This window comes from Somniosus microcephalus, chromosome 8 (genome assembly GCF_052327205.1).
Source record: "Somniosus microcephalus isolate GS21.2 chromosome 8, FLI_Smic_1.0, whole genome shotgun sequence".
Taxonomy (NCBI): domain Eukaryota; kingdom Metazoa; phylum Chordata; class Chondrichthyes; order Squaliformes; family Somniosidae; genus Somniosus; species Somniosus microcephalus.
The window spans coordinates 218296108-218311801 of NC_140994.1; the positions used below are offsets into that span (position 1 = coordinate 218296108).

Consider the following 15694-nt stretch of genomic DNA (forward strand, 5'->3'; position numbering starts at 1 on the left):
ATTTTTCAGGACAGCCACAATTTTAGCGAAAGTCTGATCCGCCGGTTTAGCTGGTGATAGAAGATGCTTCAATAGCCCGTATGTCTTCGCACCCATTGAGTTTAGTAAGGTTAGTGCTTTATCTTCATCTGATATTTTATTTGCCTTACAATATATCTCTATGCGTTCTACATACGTGGTCCAATCTTCAACATCGGGATCGAAATCGTTGATGTTACCACGCTTAGGCATCTTCGCAACTTTCTTGAGAAACAAAAAGAAATTTTTCTTTTATTTTTTTTTTCAAAATGGCGGTTTCCCGCGCTTGTCTTCTTCCCCCGCCTACGAAAATGGCGGCTTCCCGCGTTTTGCCTTTCTCCCCCGCTGGCTGTAATGGCGATTGCCGAATTGCTGCGTTCGCCCTCCCCAGCGGTTTTCAAATCGTGCCTCCCAGCCCCTCTTGCAGTCCAGTCCTTTCCCCCGGCTGCGGCTGAGTTCTCCGCGGTTTTTTAAATTTTCTCCCGCGCCTTACGCTGACCCGGTCGCTGCGCCTCGTGGCCTCGGTAGCTGCCCGGCCTTTTTCACCGGTCGCGGTCGAGCTCTCTCTCGACGCTGTTGCGTCTCCCAGCCCACTTGCAGCCCGGTCTTTCGCACCGGCTGCGTTTGCATTCACCGCGGCTCCCGTGCCTTACGCTGCCCCAGTCTCAGCGCCTCTGGCCCCGACTTCTGTCCGGCTCTTTTCCCCGGCCGTGGTCGAGTTCTCCGCCCTTATATCCTCCGTTTTTCCCTCCCCTACTTCACAGCCACCGTGGCCGACTTGCTGCTCGTCGCTGATCGGCTTACCCACCACCGTGATAGAAGGGATGATCACTGCCTGCTGCTGATGGAAGGCTTCGTGTCAGAATTCTTCCTTTGCTCTGCAGACCCGAGTCTTCTCTCAGCAGAATGATGAGGGCGGATGCCTCCTCTCGACGCCCGTTAAACTGCCTTGGATGTATCTCTGCCGCAGGGTAAGATCGTACTCATCGCCACTGTTAAGTCTGTGTGTTATAATGAGAATTACTACACAGACCACAAGAGTAACTTTTAACAGGTCTTTACTAGGCGAAGGTCAGGGCGGAACTGCCCAATAAATCATTACACAGCACTTATATGTGGTCACCACCGGTATTACAGTATACAGCAGCCAAGGTAAAGTAGTGCAACTCTTAAAATAGTTCTCTTAAAGGTGGAACGGTTACATACACCACAATACCCGCCCTGCTGTATGTCTCAGAGACATGGACCATGTACTTTGTTATATATATTGAATATCGCACCTGCATTGATGGAATGATTTGGCTGCCTGCATATCCCACGCACACCACGCCCAACAGATATATTTAATGCAACAAGCATTTAATTGAATAAATTCTTGTCAGCAGTAAATATGTAAACAGAATTTGCACTTTGTGATAATTTCTGTTTCATAGAGAAAAACAAATAGCTTCTCCTGCCTAAAGAATAAGAACATTTCAGTGCTGAAACAGGTTGTTTACTAAAGGATTCCGCTTTAAGAGTACAGGGCGGAGACAGTGTCGGGTGAAGATTGGATTACTATTTAGACTTTGAAATAAAGCAGTTCTGCAAGTTTCTGGTCTGCCCTCCTTCGGCCAATTGCTGCAGTTTTACGGAAGAAAATCGCTGCCTGTCCTCCCGCTGCAACTAACATGCGGGATTACGATGAAATTACCGCTTTTCTGGGAGAATGGGGACCCTTCCAGAAGCTCATCTTCTTCCTTTTGAGCCTCAGTGTCTTTCCCAATGGTTTCGGTGGAGTGTCCATAGTTTTCGTCGGGGACGTTCCAGAGCATCGCTGCTTAATTCCCGGGAATCTCAATCTCAGTGAAGCGTGGATGAATCGGACGATCCCTCTGGTGCAAGAAAGAGGCAAACTCCAGTACAGCAAATGCAGACGGTACCGGTTGGACGTGATAATGAATCTTTCGGAGACATTTCCCGACGCAGATTCCTTCAATATGTCTGAGGTAGAACAGGAGCCCTGTTTGGATGGATGGGAGTACAGTAAGGAGCAGTACATCTCCACCATCGTCACCGAGGTATGTGTCTGAAGGGGTGCAGTGGTCACACCGGCAATAGTTAGCCTGAGAATAGTTTGTGAGGATCACTGGAATATATTCAGATGTTTTCAAAATAAAATGAACACGTACATTTTAATCCAAACATGACCAGGCAGTTGCAATTATTTCTCTTGCATGGCCTCGGACCAGATATATTTTAATATCTTTCTTTGGGTCTATAAACAATAGAAATTTGAACCTTAACACCTGTCTCTAACCTTTTGCCCCTCCAACCTTAATCTTGCTCCAGTTATAGAGTCATAGGCCTAGAAATTCAGTGGCCTGCGCCACCAGTTTGCGCCCAAAGAGGCCACTCAAAGGCTTTAGCGCCACTGGCCACAACCACCGCGATATTTAGCGGGGCGCTAATGGCGGCGTTAGCCTGTAGCGCTGCGCCGCCACCGATGACGTCATTGGTGTGCGCAGCGCCCCGCTACCGCCCCGAACGCCATATTAGGTCGCGCCCGCCTCTTCCGCGCCGGCCGCAAATAGCGACCGGTACACAGGGGCCAACCTGTGGCGGTAGTGGCGCTAGTTAAGGTGGAGGTGCGGCCGGCCGCTTTTTCGGCGGCCGCCTGCCCGCACCTCCGTCCCCGGCCTCCTACACCCGCCCCCCCCGCGGCATTGCCGTCTGTTTCCCGAGAGCCCGGCACTTCTCCTTGGTGCCGGGCTCATTTGCCGGCACTCGCGAGCGGGGATCGCGCTGTTGCAGGCACCTCCCCCTTAACAGTGGGAGGAAGGCCTGCAGTGCCGCAGCGTGCCGTGCCGCAGCGGGTGGCGCTGCGGCACTTTGCACGCCGATATTCAGTTTCAGCGCCCCAAGCGGGGCGCGGGAAGCCTCGTTTAGCGGCCCACTTCCATTTGGGGCGCAGAAACTGAATATCCCGATGGCGCAAGTGGCTCCGCGCGCAGCGGTAATTCCGGCGCCCAGGCGAGCTTGGCGCCCCAAACTGAATTTTTAGCCCATAGAGTCATAACGCCACAGAAGGGGGCCATTCAGCCCAACAAGTCCGTGCCGGCTCTCTATGGAGCAATCCAGTCAGTCCCATTCCCCCGCTCTATCCCCGTAGCCCTGCAAGTTTATTTCCCTCAAGTGCCTATGCAGTCTTCCCTTGAAAACATTGACTGTCTCCACTTCCACCACTTCTGTCGGCAGCAAGTTCCAGGTCATCACCACTCGCGGCGTTACATTTTATTTCCTCACATCCCCCCTGTATCTCTTGCCCAAAACCTTAAATCTGTGTCCCCTAGTCCTTGTACCATCAACTAGTGGGAACAGCCTTTCCCCGTCTAGCTTATCCAAACCCATCATAATCTTGTACACCTCTATCAAATCACCCCTCAACCTCCTTTGCTCTAATGAAAACAAATCCAGCTTCTCCAACCTGCCCTTGTAGCTAAGATCCCCCATCCCCAGAACCATTCTGGTAAATCTCCTCTGCACCCTCTCAAGGGCCTTCACATCCTTCCTAAACTGTGGTGACCAGAACTGGATGCAATACTCCAGTTGTGGCCTAACCAGCGCTTTATAAAGGTTCAGCATAACTTCTCTACTTTTGTACTCAATACCTCTATTTATGAAGCCCAAGACCCCATATGTTTTGTTAACCACACTCTCAATATGTCCTGCCACCTTCAGGGACCTATGCACATTAACTTCCAGGTCCCTCTGTCCCTGCATGCTCTTTAAAAATGTGCCATTAAGTGTATATTGCCTCTCCCTTTTCCTTCTGCCAAGATGCATCACCTCACACTTCTCTGTATTAAATTCCATCTGCCACTTGTTTGTCCATTCTGCTAGCCTTTCTATGTCCTGTTGTAGTCGATTGGTATCATCCTCACGGTTTGCCACACCCCCAAGTTTGGTGTCATCAGCAAATTTAGAAATTCTACTCTGTATTCCAACATCCAGTTCATTTATATATATCAAAAAAAGTAGTGGCCCCAGCACTGACCCTTGGGGAACACCACTGTCTACCATCCTCCAGTCTGAAAAACAGCCATTTACCACAACTCACTGTTTTCTGTCCTTAAGCCAATTCCTTATCCAAGCTGCCACTGACCCACCTATTCCATGAGCCTCAATTTTGTTAACCAGCCTTCTATGTGGTACTTTGTCAAATGCCTTCCTAAAATCCATGTACTGTAGACAAAATCCATTACATTTCCTTCATCAACCCTCCCTGTTGCTTCATCAAAAAATTCAGTTAGATTAATCAAACATGTTCTGCCTTTTACAAATCCATGTTGGCTCTCCTTAATTAGCTTAAACCTCTCCAAGTGCCCGTTAATTTTTTCCTTGATTATTGTTTCTAAAACTTTACCCACTATTGATGTTAAACTGACCGGCCTGTAGTTACTAGGATTCTCTTTACACCCTTTCTTGAACAATGGTGTACATTTGCCACTTTCCAATCCTCAGGCACTTCCCCCACATCTAGGGAAGATTGGAAAATTATGGCAAGCCATTCTGCTATCTCCTCCCCCAATTCCCTTAGGAACCTGGGATGCAAGCCATGTGGAATGTAGACCAGGTGACCTGTCCACTCTAAGCATACACAGCCTTTCTAGTACATCCTGTCTATCAATTTTCACCTCTTCCATTGCTTCTACCTTTTCCACTTCTACCGATATTTTGTCAGCATCCACCTCCTTAGTAAACACCGATACAAAGTACTCATTGAGTATTCTATCCTTGGCCTGCGCCTCTAAGCATATATCGCCTTCTTTGTCTCTCTATTAGGCCCCACCCCGTCTCTTTTTTTGAATTTGTTTATGGGATGTGGGCGTCACTGGCAAAGCCAGCATTTATTGCCCATCCCTAATTACACTTGAGAAGGTGGTGGTGAGCCGTCACCTTGAACCGCTGCAGTCCGTGTGGTGAAGGTACTCCCACAGTGCTGTTAGGGAGGGAGTTCCAGGATTTTGACCCAGCGACAATGAAGGATTGGCAATATACTTCTAAGTCAGGATGGTGTGTAACTTGAAGGGGAACTTGGAGGTGATGGTATTCCCATGCATCTGCTGCACTTGTCCTTCTAGGTGGAAGAGTTCGCGGGTTTTGAAGGTGCTGCCGAAGAAGCCTTGGCAAGTTGTTGCAGTGCATCTTGTAGATGGTACACACTGCAGCCACGGTGCGCTGGTGTGGAGGGAGTGAATGTTTAAGGTGGTGGATGGGGTGCCAATCAAGCGAGCTGCTTTGTCCTGTATGGTGTCGAGCTTTTTGAGTGTTGTTGGAGCTGTACTCATCCAGACAAGTGGAGAGTATTCCATCACACTCCTTACTTGTGCCTTGTAGATGGTGTAAAGGCTTTGGGGAGTCAGGAGGTGAGACACTCGCCGCAGAATACCTAGCCTCTGACCTGCTCTTGTTGCCACAGTATTTATGTGGTTGGTCCAGTTATGTCTCTGGTGAATGGTGATCCCCAGGATGTTGATGGTTGGGGATTTGGCGATGGTAATGCCATTAAATGTCAAGGGGAGGTGGTTAGACTCTCACTTGTTGGAGATATTCATTGCTTAGCACTTCTGTGACGTGAATTTTACCTGCCACTTATCAGCCTAAGCCTGAAAGTCGTCCAGGTCTTGTTGCGTGCGAGCATGGACTGCTTCATTATCTGAGGAGTTGTGAATGGCACTGAACACTGTGCAGTCATCAGGAAATATCCCCATTTCTGACCTTATGTTGGAGGTCATTGATGAAGCAGCTGAAGATGGTTGGGCCTAGGGCACTGCCCTGAGGACCTCCTGCAGCGCTGTCCTGGGGCTGTGATGATTGACCTTCAACCAGCACAACCATCTTACTACCCACTTACTGTTTACATGCCGGTAGAAAATGTTTGTGTCCCCTTTTATGTTAACTGCCATTCTACTCTCATATTCTCTCTTTGCCAATCTCATTTCCAACTTCACATCCCTTCTCAACTTATGGTATTTATTCTAGTTCTCCCTTGAAGAATTCACCTGACATGCACCATACACCCTCTTTTTTTGTTTCATCATCTTCTCCATCTCCCTCGTCATCCAAGGAGTCCTTGCTTTGGTCCCCTTACCCTTCCCTCTTGTTGGAATGTACCTAGCCTATACTTGCAACATCTCCTCCTTAAAGATCACCCATTGTTTTGTTACAGTTTTTCCTGTCAGTCTGTGGTTCCATTTTACCCTGGCTAGATCCTTTCGCATCCCATTGAAGTTAGCCCTATTCCAGTTTAGAAGTTTGTAAGATCTTAAACGATCCATCAGAGTTTTTGGACAAGACACAAATATACAGCATCCATTGGCCCAGAAATTCGTGTCGGGGGCTTCCCGCGGGTGCAAGCCCCCGACCTACACTTAACTAGCGCGCCGGCAGTTGAAGCCTGGGCCTGCGTGGATTTCCTGTCTGTGGCCCGGTTCAGCTCCCGGCGCGCTGTGCCTGCGTGACCCAGCGGCGTACTTAGTGCGATGCGTCGGCTGGGATCATGTGAGCACTGGGCAACCAATCGGAGGATGCAAAAGTTCATTCATGAGTTTGACAGTAAGAACTGTCAAACTCATGAAAACTCCGGGTGCCCAAACAGTACTTAAACTTGAAATAAAATTTAAAAAAAATCACACTATTTAAATGAACTATAAATAACTTTAAATAACTATTTTAAACAATAATTTAAATTATTGAAAAATATTATTTTATAAAAAATCGGGGCTAAAAATACACTTACCTTACTGTAAAGTCTTTAAAAATAATAAACCTGTGGAAAAAGAATTCTAATTTTAATTAATAGACCACTTACCTTTTAAAATTAAGTCCTTACGTCTGTTTTTTTCAAGTGTAAAAAGTGGAGGCCTTCACGCACGGGCAAACCTGGAAAAAAAAAGGAAGTTCAACGCGCACACGCTGCCTCATACGCGCACGCGTTCGACCTCTGAACCCTTTGGTTCAGAGGATCGGAAATGCCAGTTTGCCGCGCATGTGCTGTGCATGCAGAAAACCGGCAATTCCATCAGTCCCACGCGTGAGCACACGGTGCTTACTCGCGCGTTGGGACACTAATTTCTGGGCCATTATGTTTGAGCAATAGATCAAGATTTATTAAGCTTACAGCGTAAATATACTTAACAAAAGGCGATAGTTTTAACGCGTAGCTCGCATCGCAGCCCTTGGTCTCGGGCACCCCTCGGACACAGGTGACGTCGTCATCAATCTGTTCCTTTGCCTTCGCAATAGTTCTGTGTGAAGTTATTCTTTTCGTATCGGGGTTTTAAGCCTTTTCTTATCAATACTTCATTTGGCCAGTGTCCATATCACCTTTTTTCATAGGTTCTAATGGTCAAAATACCATCTGTCACTCAGACTAAGAGTAGCATCTTGACTCCTCCTGGCTCAGTAACTTTTCCAATAACTCTACTCTGTTTCATCATTATCTTGATTATACGTTTCTTCACTTTATTGAAACTTATCTTATCTCTCTTATTCTATCTTCCAGTACAAGCAGTATACGGCCTATTAACAAGGGGCCAATGCCAGAGCTGTCTCCCTTATCTTGACAGTGTTCAGACTATCTCACTTTGATCTACCAAATGGATACTTTAACTAGATCTCTTTCATTTTACATCTTTTATATTAATTATCTTTCAGATATCTTTGCAATGAGTTTGTTAAGCGAACTCTAATTCCTACTTAGCGTTATGATAGCCCGTAATTTCCCGATAGGAGGCTTCCTGTGTGCGGATGCCTCCTATCGGGAAAAAATCTCTGCCCTTGCCTGAGGGCTCCCGAGGTGCGGCCATTTCCAATCCTGGGTCTCTCCACAGTCGAAATGCGCAGGGCCCACGTATCCCAGGGGCGCATGCGGTTCGCAAACGTCCCTGGGATCACGTGGGCCAGGCCAGCCAATGGGAGAAGGGAATCCCCCTTCATACTTTTGACAGATAGACCTGTCAAAAGTATGAATGGGGATCACTGAAAAAAGACATCAAAACATTAAATTATTTTTTTTTAAAACATCACATTTTTAAAATGAGTTAAAATTACATTAAATTAAATATTTTAAACAAAAATTTAATTAAAAAAAAATACCATTTAACGTAATAAACTTACCTTTTTTAAAAGTATTTTTTAAAGTATAAATGAGTGGAATTTTTTTAAAATTTTTTACTTTTTTAAACAGGCGTAAGATTTCTAAGTGATTTCAGCGAGCGGAGTTTCTGCAGAAAGCGGAACTCTCCCCACCCGCAGAGGCCCTTCTCCAGGGCAAGCGTCCGACCTGTCAAGAGGATGCTTGACAGATCGGAAATGCAGGTTTTCAGCACATACGCTGTGCATGCCTGAAACCAGCATTTCCGATGTCCCTACGGGTGTGTACACAGCTCGTACACACCCGTAGGGATCGGAAAATGCGGGCCAATATGTTATTAGTGCTATAATATGTTATTTAACAATTTAACCTTCACTCGCAGCCTGTGGCATTTTTTTATCTGAGCTTAGTCAAAACGGCTTTTTAACTGTCTTTGTGGCTACATTCAAACAGTCTTTAACATTTCCATACTCACAGAGAATCATGGGTAAGATTAGCTGGTCAATGGCTACACTTGAATTTATACATATATGATTCCCATCTACTAAGAATCTCTAATACCAGTCTTTCGTACAAGTTCTACTCTAGATTGTTCCTTGTTCCTCTCCATTGCTAATCTAAGTCTTATGATACGATGATCACTCGTACCCAAGTGTTCTCCCACAGACACTTGGCTGACCTGGCCCAGCTCATTCCCCAGCACAAGATCCAGCAATGCCTCCTTCCTAGTTAGGCCAAGAACATATTGGTCAAGGAAATTCTCCTGAATACATTTCAGAAATTCCTCCCCTTCTTTTCCCTTTACCCTAGCATTATCCCAATCGATATTTGGGTAATTAAAGTCCCCCAATATCACCACTCTATAGCTTTTGTATATCTCTGCGATTTCCCTGCAGATTTGCTCCTCTACCTCCATCTCACTATTTGGAGGCCAATAGAATACCCCCGATAGCGTGATCATACCCTTTTTGCTCCTCAGCTCTAACCAAATGGATTCTGTCCTTGTCCCCTCAAGAACATCCTCCCTTTCCAACACTACAATGTCTTCCTTAATCAGCACTGCCACCCTAACTTCCTGTTTTCCTTCCCTATCTTTTCTGAACACCTTGTACCCTTGAATATTAAGTGCCCAGTCCTTACCGTTTTTAAGCCTTGTTTCCGTTATTGCCACAACATCATATTGCCACATTGCTAATTGTGCTTGTAGCTCACCAACCTTATTCACCACACTTTGTGCGTTTACGTACATGCATTCTAAACCCATTTTTGAATTTTTCATAGTCTTTCTTAGTCTGCTCCTATCTAATGTGGTACTATTACCACCTCTAGTACTATCTTTTCTAGTACTATCCAACACACTCACTCTTTTATGCACATTATTCCTCTTTTCTACTCCTATATGCTGGTGCCCATCCCCCTGCCAATCTGTTTAAACCCTCCCCAACAGCACCAACAAACCTTCCCGCGAGAATATTGTTCCCGGCTCTGTTGAGGTGTGATCTGTCTGGCTTGTAGAGGTCCCACCTTCCCCAGAAACCGTCCCAATGCCTCAGGAATCTAAAGCACTCCCTTCTGCACCATCTCTCCAGCCACGCATTCATCTGTTCTATCCTCCTATTCCTGTACTCATTAGCACGTGGCACCAGGAGTAATCCAGAGATTACTGCCTTTGAGGTCCTGCTTTTTAATCTCTCTCCTAGCTCCCTAAACTCTGCCTGCAGGACCTCATCCCTCTTTCTGCCTATGTCGTTGGTACCGATATGGACAACAACCTCTGGCTGTTCACCCTCCCCCCTCAGAGTGTCCTGCTGCTGCTCAGTGACATCCTTGACCCTAACACCAGGGAGGCAACATACCATCCTGGAGTCACGTCTACAGCTGCAGAAACGGTTGTCTGCTCCCCTAACTATTGAATCCCCTACCACTATTGCTCTTCCACTCTTTTTCCTCTCCCCCCCCGGCCCCGTGTAGCTGAGCCACCCATGGTGCTTGGAACTTGACTCTGGCTGCACTCCCCAGATGATCCATCTCCCTTAGCAGTACTCAGAACAAAATACTGGTTGGAGGGATAGGTTACCAAGGTCACAGTCACATAGGATGTCATACATGGATACAAGCAACAACTACTTGCCGTTACACAACTTTAATGTAGAAAAATGTCCCAAGGAGCTTCACGGGAGCGTGATAAAACAAAAATTGACACCAAGCCAAAGAAGAAGATATTAAGGCAGGTGACTAAAAGCTTGGTCAGGGGTAAGTTTAAAGGAAGCGGGAGAGGCGGAGAGATGGGGAAGTTAAGGGAGGGAATTGCAGAGCTTAGAGCATAATCAGCTGAAGGCACGGACGCCAATGGTGTGGTGACGAGAGTGAGGGAGGCACAAGAGTCTAGACTTGGAAGAACGCAGAGTTCTCGGAGGGTTGTAGGACTGGAGGAGGTTACAGAGATAGTGAGGAGTAAGGCCATGGAGGGGTTTGGACATGAGGATGAGAATTTTAAATTTGAGATGTTGGTGGACTGGGAGCCAATGTAGATCAGCGAGCACAGGGGTGCTGGGTGAGTGGGAATTTGTGTGAGTTAGAATACGGGCAGCAAAGTTTGAAGGAGCTTAAGTTTATGGAGGGTGGAAGATGGGAGGCGGCCAGGACAGCATCGGAATAGTCGAGGCTGAAGTTGACAAAAGCATGGCTGAGAATGTCAGCAGCAGATAAGCTGAGGCAGAAGTCGAGACGGGCAATGTCATGGAGGTGGAAGCAAACGGTCTTTGTGATGGAGAGGATATAGTTTTGGAAGGTCAAATAGGAAGACCGAAGATAATGGCTTTCGTCTTCCCAAAGGACTGGATGTCGGACAAGCCAAGCAGTCTGACAACAGGAGGGGTCGAGAGAGGTGGTGGTAAGGCAGAACTGAGTGTCATCAGCGTACATGTGGAACCTGATGTCATATCTTCCAATGATGTCTCCGAGGAACAGCATGTAGATGAGCAATTGGACTGCACCAAAGATTGATCCTTGAGGAACTCAAGAGGTAATGGTGCGGGGCAAGAAGAGAAGCCATTGCAGGATATTCTCTGGCTATGACTGGATAGGTAATAGTTAAACGGGACGCGTGCAGTTCCACTCAGCTGGATGACAGAGGAAAGGCACTGGAGGAGGATGGTGTGGTCAACCATGTCAATGGCTGGAGAGAAGGTGAGAAGAATGAGGTGGGATGGTGCACTATGGTCACAGACATAGAGTATTTCATTGGTGACTTTGATTCGGGTGTTTCAGTGCTGTGGCTGGGGAGGAAACTTGATTAGAGAGGTTCAGACATGGTGTTGAGGGAAAGATGGGCAGGGATTTGAGAGTCGATAACACATTCCAGGACTTTGGAGAGGAAAGGGATGCTGGAGATGGAGCAATAGTTTGCCAGGACAGAGTGTTAAAGGGTGATTCTTTTGAAGAGGAAGTTGATGACTGAAGATTTGAATGGGATGGGGAAAGTACCTGAGGAGAGGGGACCGTTTACAATATCAACTAAAATGGGGGCAAGGAAGGGAATTTGGGTGGTCAGCAGTTTAGTGGGAATAAGGTCAAGTGAGCAGGAGGTGGTTCTCATGGATAAAATGAGCTTGGAGAGGGAATGATGGGAGATAGGTGAGAACCTAGAGAAGGATACGAGTTCAGGGCTAGGGCAGGGGAGAACCTTTGGGGAATCTTGACTTAGTGGCAGAGGCAGCTGAACAGATGGTGTCAATCTTAAAAAAAGAAAGACTTGCGTTTCTATAGTGCCTTTCACGACCACCAGACATCTCCAGTGCTTTACAGCCAATGAAGAACTTTTGAAGTGGAGTCACTGCTGTAATGTGGGAAACGCGGCAGCCAATTTGCGCACAGCTAGCTCCCACAAACAGCAATGTGATAATGACCAGATAATCTGTTTTTTTTTGTTATATTGATTGAGGGATAAATATTGGCCAGGACACCGGGGATAACTCCCCGGCTCTTCTTCGAAATAGTGTCATGGAATCTTTTACGTTCACCTGCGAGAGCAGACGGGGCCTCAGTTTAACATCTCATCCGAAAAACGGCGCCTCTGACAGTGCAGCACTCCCTCAGCACTGTGACAAAGAAGTCCATGCGCTCCTTGCACTTGCTGTTGGAGGTGAGGGTGGAAGGTGTAGGGGTGGCAAGAGGGCCCGAATGTGCTAAATGCGATACAGCCAGATGTGGCAATGAATGGCTAAACCAATTGTGTGCCACATACATTCATGACTGCACCCCTTGGACTTAATGATTCGAAGATAGGGTCTGACTAGGGTTTTGCTGGGGACATGGGCATCAAAAGCATAGGTGCGGGTGTGATTGAGCAGATTGATAGCTGCAGAAGTATTGAAGTGAATGGAGGGTCAAGGGCTAAACAGTTGGGAGTTTGAAACTGCCATTGTAAGTTACTACCGGGAGAATTTTTTCAGGGTTCAGATGCAGAAGGAAGGGGGAAGTGAGTGGTGAGGGATACAAAGTTATGATCAGAGAAGGCCTTGTCTGTGATTGAGATGATAGGAATAGAGAGGCTATGGGAGATGGCAAGGTTGAGGAAGTGGCCGTGAATATAGGTAGGAGTGTTTATTATGGAGGGAGAGGTTAAGGGAGGACAGGAGGGCAGTGAACTCAGACATCCAAGGGCAAGGTGAGTGAGATGGAGGTTGAAATCGCCGAGGATGAGATGTTACTCAGTTCAGATACTGAGGGAGGAAAGGAGAGAGAATATTCTTTTATTTTTTTTATGGGATGTGGGCGTCGCTGGCAAGGCCAGCATTTATTGCTCATCCCTAATTGCACTTGAGAAGATGGTGGTGAGCCGCCACCTTGAACTGCTGCAGTCAGTGTGGTGAAGGTACTCCCACAGTGCTGTTAGGGAGGGAGTTTCAGGATTTTGACCCAGCGACAATGAAGGATCGGCGATATACTTCTAAGTGGTGGTGTTCCCATGCGCCTGCTGCCCTTGTCCTTCTAGGTGAAAGAGGTCCTGGGTTTGGGAGGTGCTGCCGAAGAAGTCTTGGCGAGTTGCCGCAGTGCATTTTGGAGATGGTACACACTGCAGCCACGGTAGGCCGGTGGTGGAGGGAGTGAATGTTTAAGGTGGTGGATAGGGTGCCAATCAAGCGGGCTGCTTTGTCCTGGATGGTGTTAAGCTTCTTGAGTGTTGTTGGAGCTGCACTCATCCAGGCAAGTGGAGAGTATTCCATCATATTCCTTACTTCTGCCTTGTAGATGGTGGAAAGGCTTTGGGGAGTCAGGAGGTGAGACACTCGCTGCAGAATACCTAGCCTCTGACCTGCTCTTGTTGCCACAGTATTTATGTGGCTGGTCCAGTTAAGTTTCTGGTCAGTGGTGGCCCCCCAGGCTGTTGATGGTGAGGGATTCGGTGATGGTAATGCCATTGAATGTCAAGGGCAGGTGGTTAGACTCTCGCTTGTTGGAGATATTAATTGCCTGGCACTTCTGTGGCACGAATGTTACCTGCCACTTATCAGCCCAAGCCTGAACGTCATCCAGGTCTTGTTGCATGCGGGCATAGACTGCTTAATTATCTGAGGAGTTGTGAATGGCGCTGAACACTGTGCAGTCATCAGCAAATATCCCCATTTCTGACCTTATGTTGGAGGGAAGGTCATTGATGAAGCAACTGAAGATGTTTGTGCCTAGGACACTATCCTGAGGAACTCCTGCAGCGATGTCCTGGGGCTGTGATGATTGACCTTCAATCACCACAACCACCTTGCTTTGTGAGAAACTTGGGGTGGGGCTTGGGTGGGTGATAGGGACCAACGATTTTCAAGGAGAGGTGAGCGGGTTGGAACAAGGTGAGGTGCACAAAATAGGAGAAAATGCCAGAGGAATAGGAGACAGACCAAGGTGAGATTTGGTGCTAAGGACCACACTGCCACCATGGCAGTTTGAGCAGCGCAGGTGGTGCAATGTATAGCAAGTGATTACAATTTCATGGAATTTGGGAGTCCTCATCCAAGGGGGCATTTTTGACACTTGGACCTAGATAATGACTCTTAGCAAGTAGACTGTGGGGCAAACATCACAGACAAGCCTGTTCTCAATCAGTGTCCATGCACACACTTTCCAGTAGAGTAACTGTAGAGCAATCAAGAATCAGAATACTGACCGATTTATTTCTTCCTTAGCCCAGTAAGTAAGAAAGAACTTGCATTTATATAGCGCCTTTCACAACCTCAGGTCATCCGAAAGTGCTTCACAGCAAATGAAGTACTTTTTCAAGTGTAGTCACTGGAATAGTGTAGAGAAGCAGCAGCCAATCTGTGCACAGCAAGATCCCACAAACAGCAATTTAAAAAAAGTGATATTGGTTGAGGGATAATAATTGTCTGAGACCAGAAGAACTCCCTGTTATTCTTCGAATAGTGCTATGGACTCTTTTATGTTCACCTGAGCGAGCAGGCAGCATCTCAGCTTAACCTCTCATTTGAAAGCACCTCTGATGGTGCAGCACTCCCTCAGTTCTGTACTGAAGTGTCAGCTGGATTATGTGCTTAAACCTCTGGTGTGGGGCTCGAACTCATGACCCTCTGACTCTGGGGAGAGTGCTAAAACTGAGCCAAAGGCTGACACCTAACACTGTACCAATTGGAGTACTGCATCATTAACATGACAGAGATTAGAAAACTCAAGATTAACAAAGAATCAAACCTGAGATGTTCTTGACCTGTTTGGCTCAGTACCACACCATATGGTGTATTTACTTGATTTTGAGGTGAAACAGGCTGAGGGCAGCCAGGGCGAGTCCTTGAATTTTCTTTAACTTTTAGCTTCTCTTCCATCATTTATGAACTTTAAGAAAGAAGGGGACTTGAAGGGGTCAACTTTGGAAGGCGTTTAACTCCACCAGCTTTTGGTGGTACTGCAGGTGATCCTCAGGAATGAGTAGCTGTATATTGTGCAGTAATTACAGTGTTCCAAATTATTTCAACAATGCGATAAGACCCTAAGATGATTTGACATAAATCATTATATCCAAAGTCTATATTAATTAACTTCAGGATTTGTGGGCTTTATATGCAGCTTTGGAAAAAAATTGTTTAAGTTTCAGTCTCTAAACAAAGAGGCTGGAAGGTGTTTCTGTTCTGGAAGGTTTACTAAGAAGCTATATTACAAGAAATAAAGATACAATAGTATGATTATAACATTCTAACAAGACATTGAGATACAACCTTACACTGACAAGGTTCCAAGGTGATCAAAGTCGAATGGCCTTGCTACCACTTCAATGGTCCAGTCTTCGTTCCAATAATATTATAGCATATACAATCTCAGTCACGACTTATATACATTTTTTAAAATTTGTTTTTATAGGATGTGGGCATCGCTGGCAAAGCCAGCATTTATTGCCCATCCCTAATTGCCCTTGAGAAGGTGGTGGTGAGCCACCTTCTTGAACCGCTGCAGTCCGTGTGAAGGTGCTCAGTTATCAATTCTTGTAGGGCCTTTAGCCTGCTTTGGGTCCGTTTGCCAATCAATTTCACTGTC

At 46.6% G+C, this 15694-nt stretch overlaps 1 protein-coding gene across 1 annotated transcript in view; it reads left to right on the forward strand.

Moving 5' to 3' along the window:
- Positions 1–1610: 1610 nt before the first annotated feature.
- The window catches only part of LOC147114106 (organic cation/carnitine transporter 2-like), a 97074-nt gene continuing 82990 nt past the window's right edge, over positions 1611–15694 (forward strand). The window contains exon 1 of the mRNA XM_085996187.1: positions 1611–2078. Coding sequence (XP_085852313.1) covers positions 1689–2078 — 390 coding nt within the window. The 5' untranslated portion in view covers positions 1611–1688. The remainder of the gene's footprint in view (positions 2079–15694) is intronic.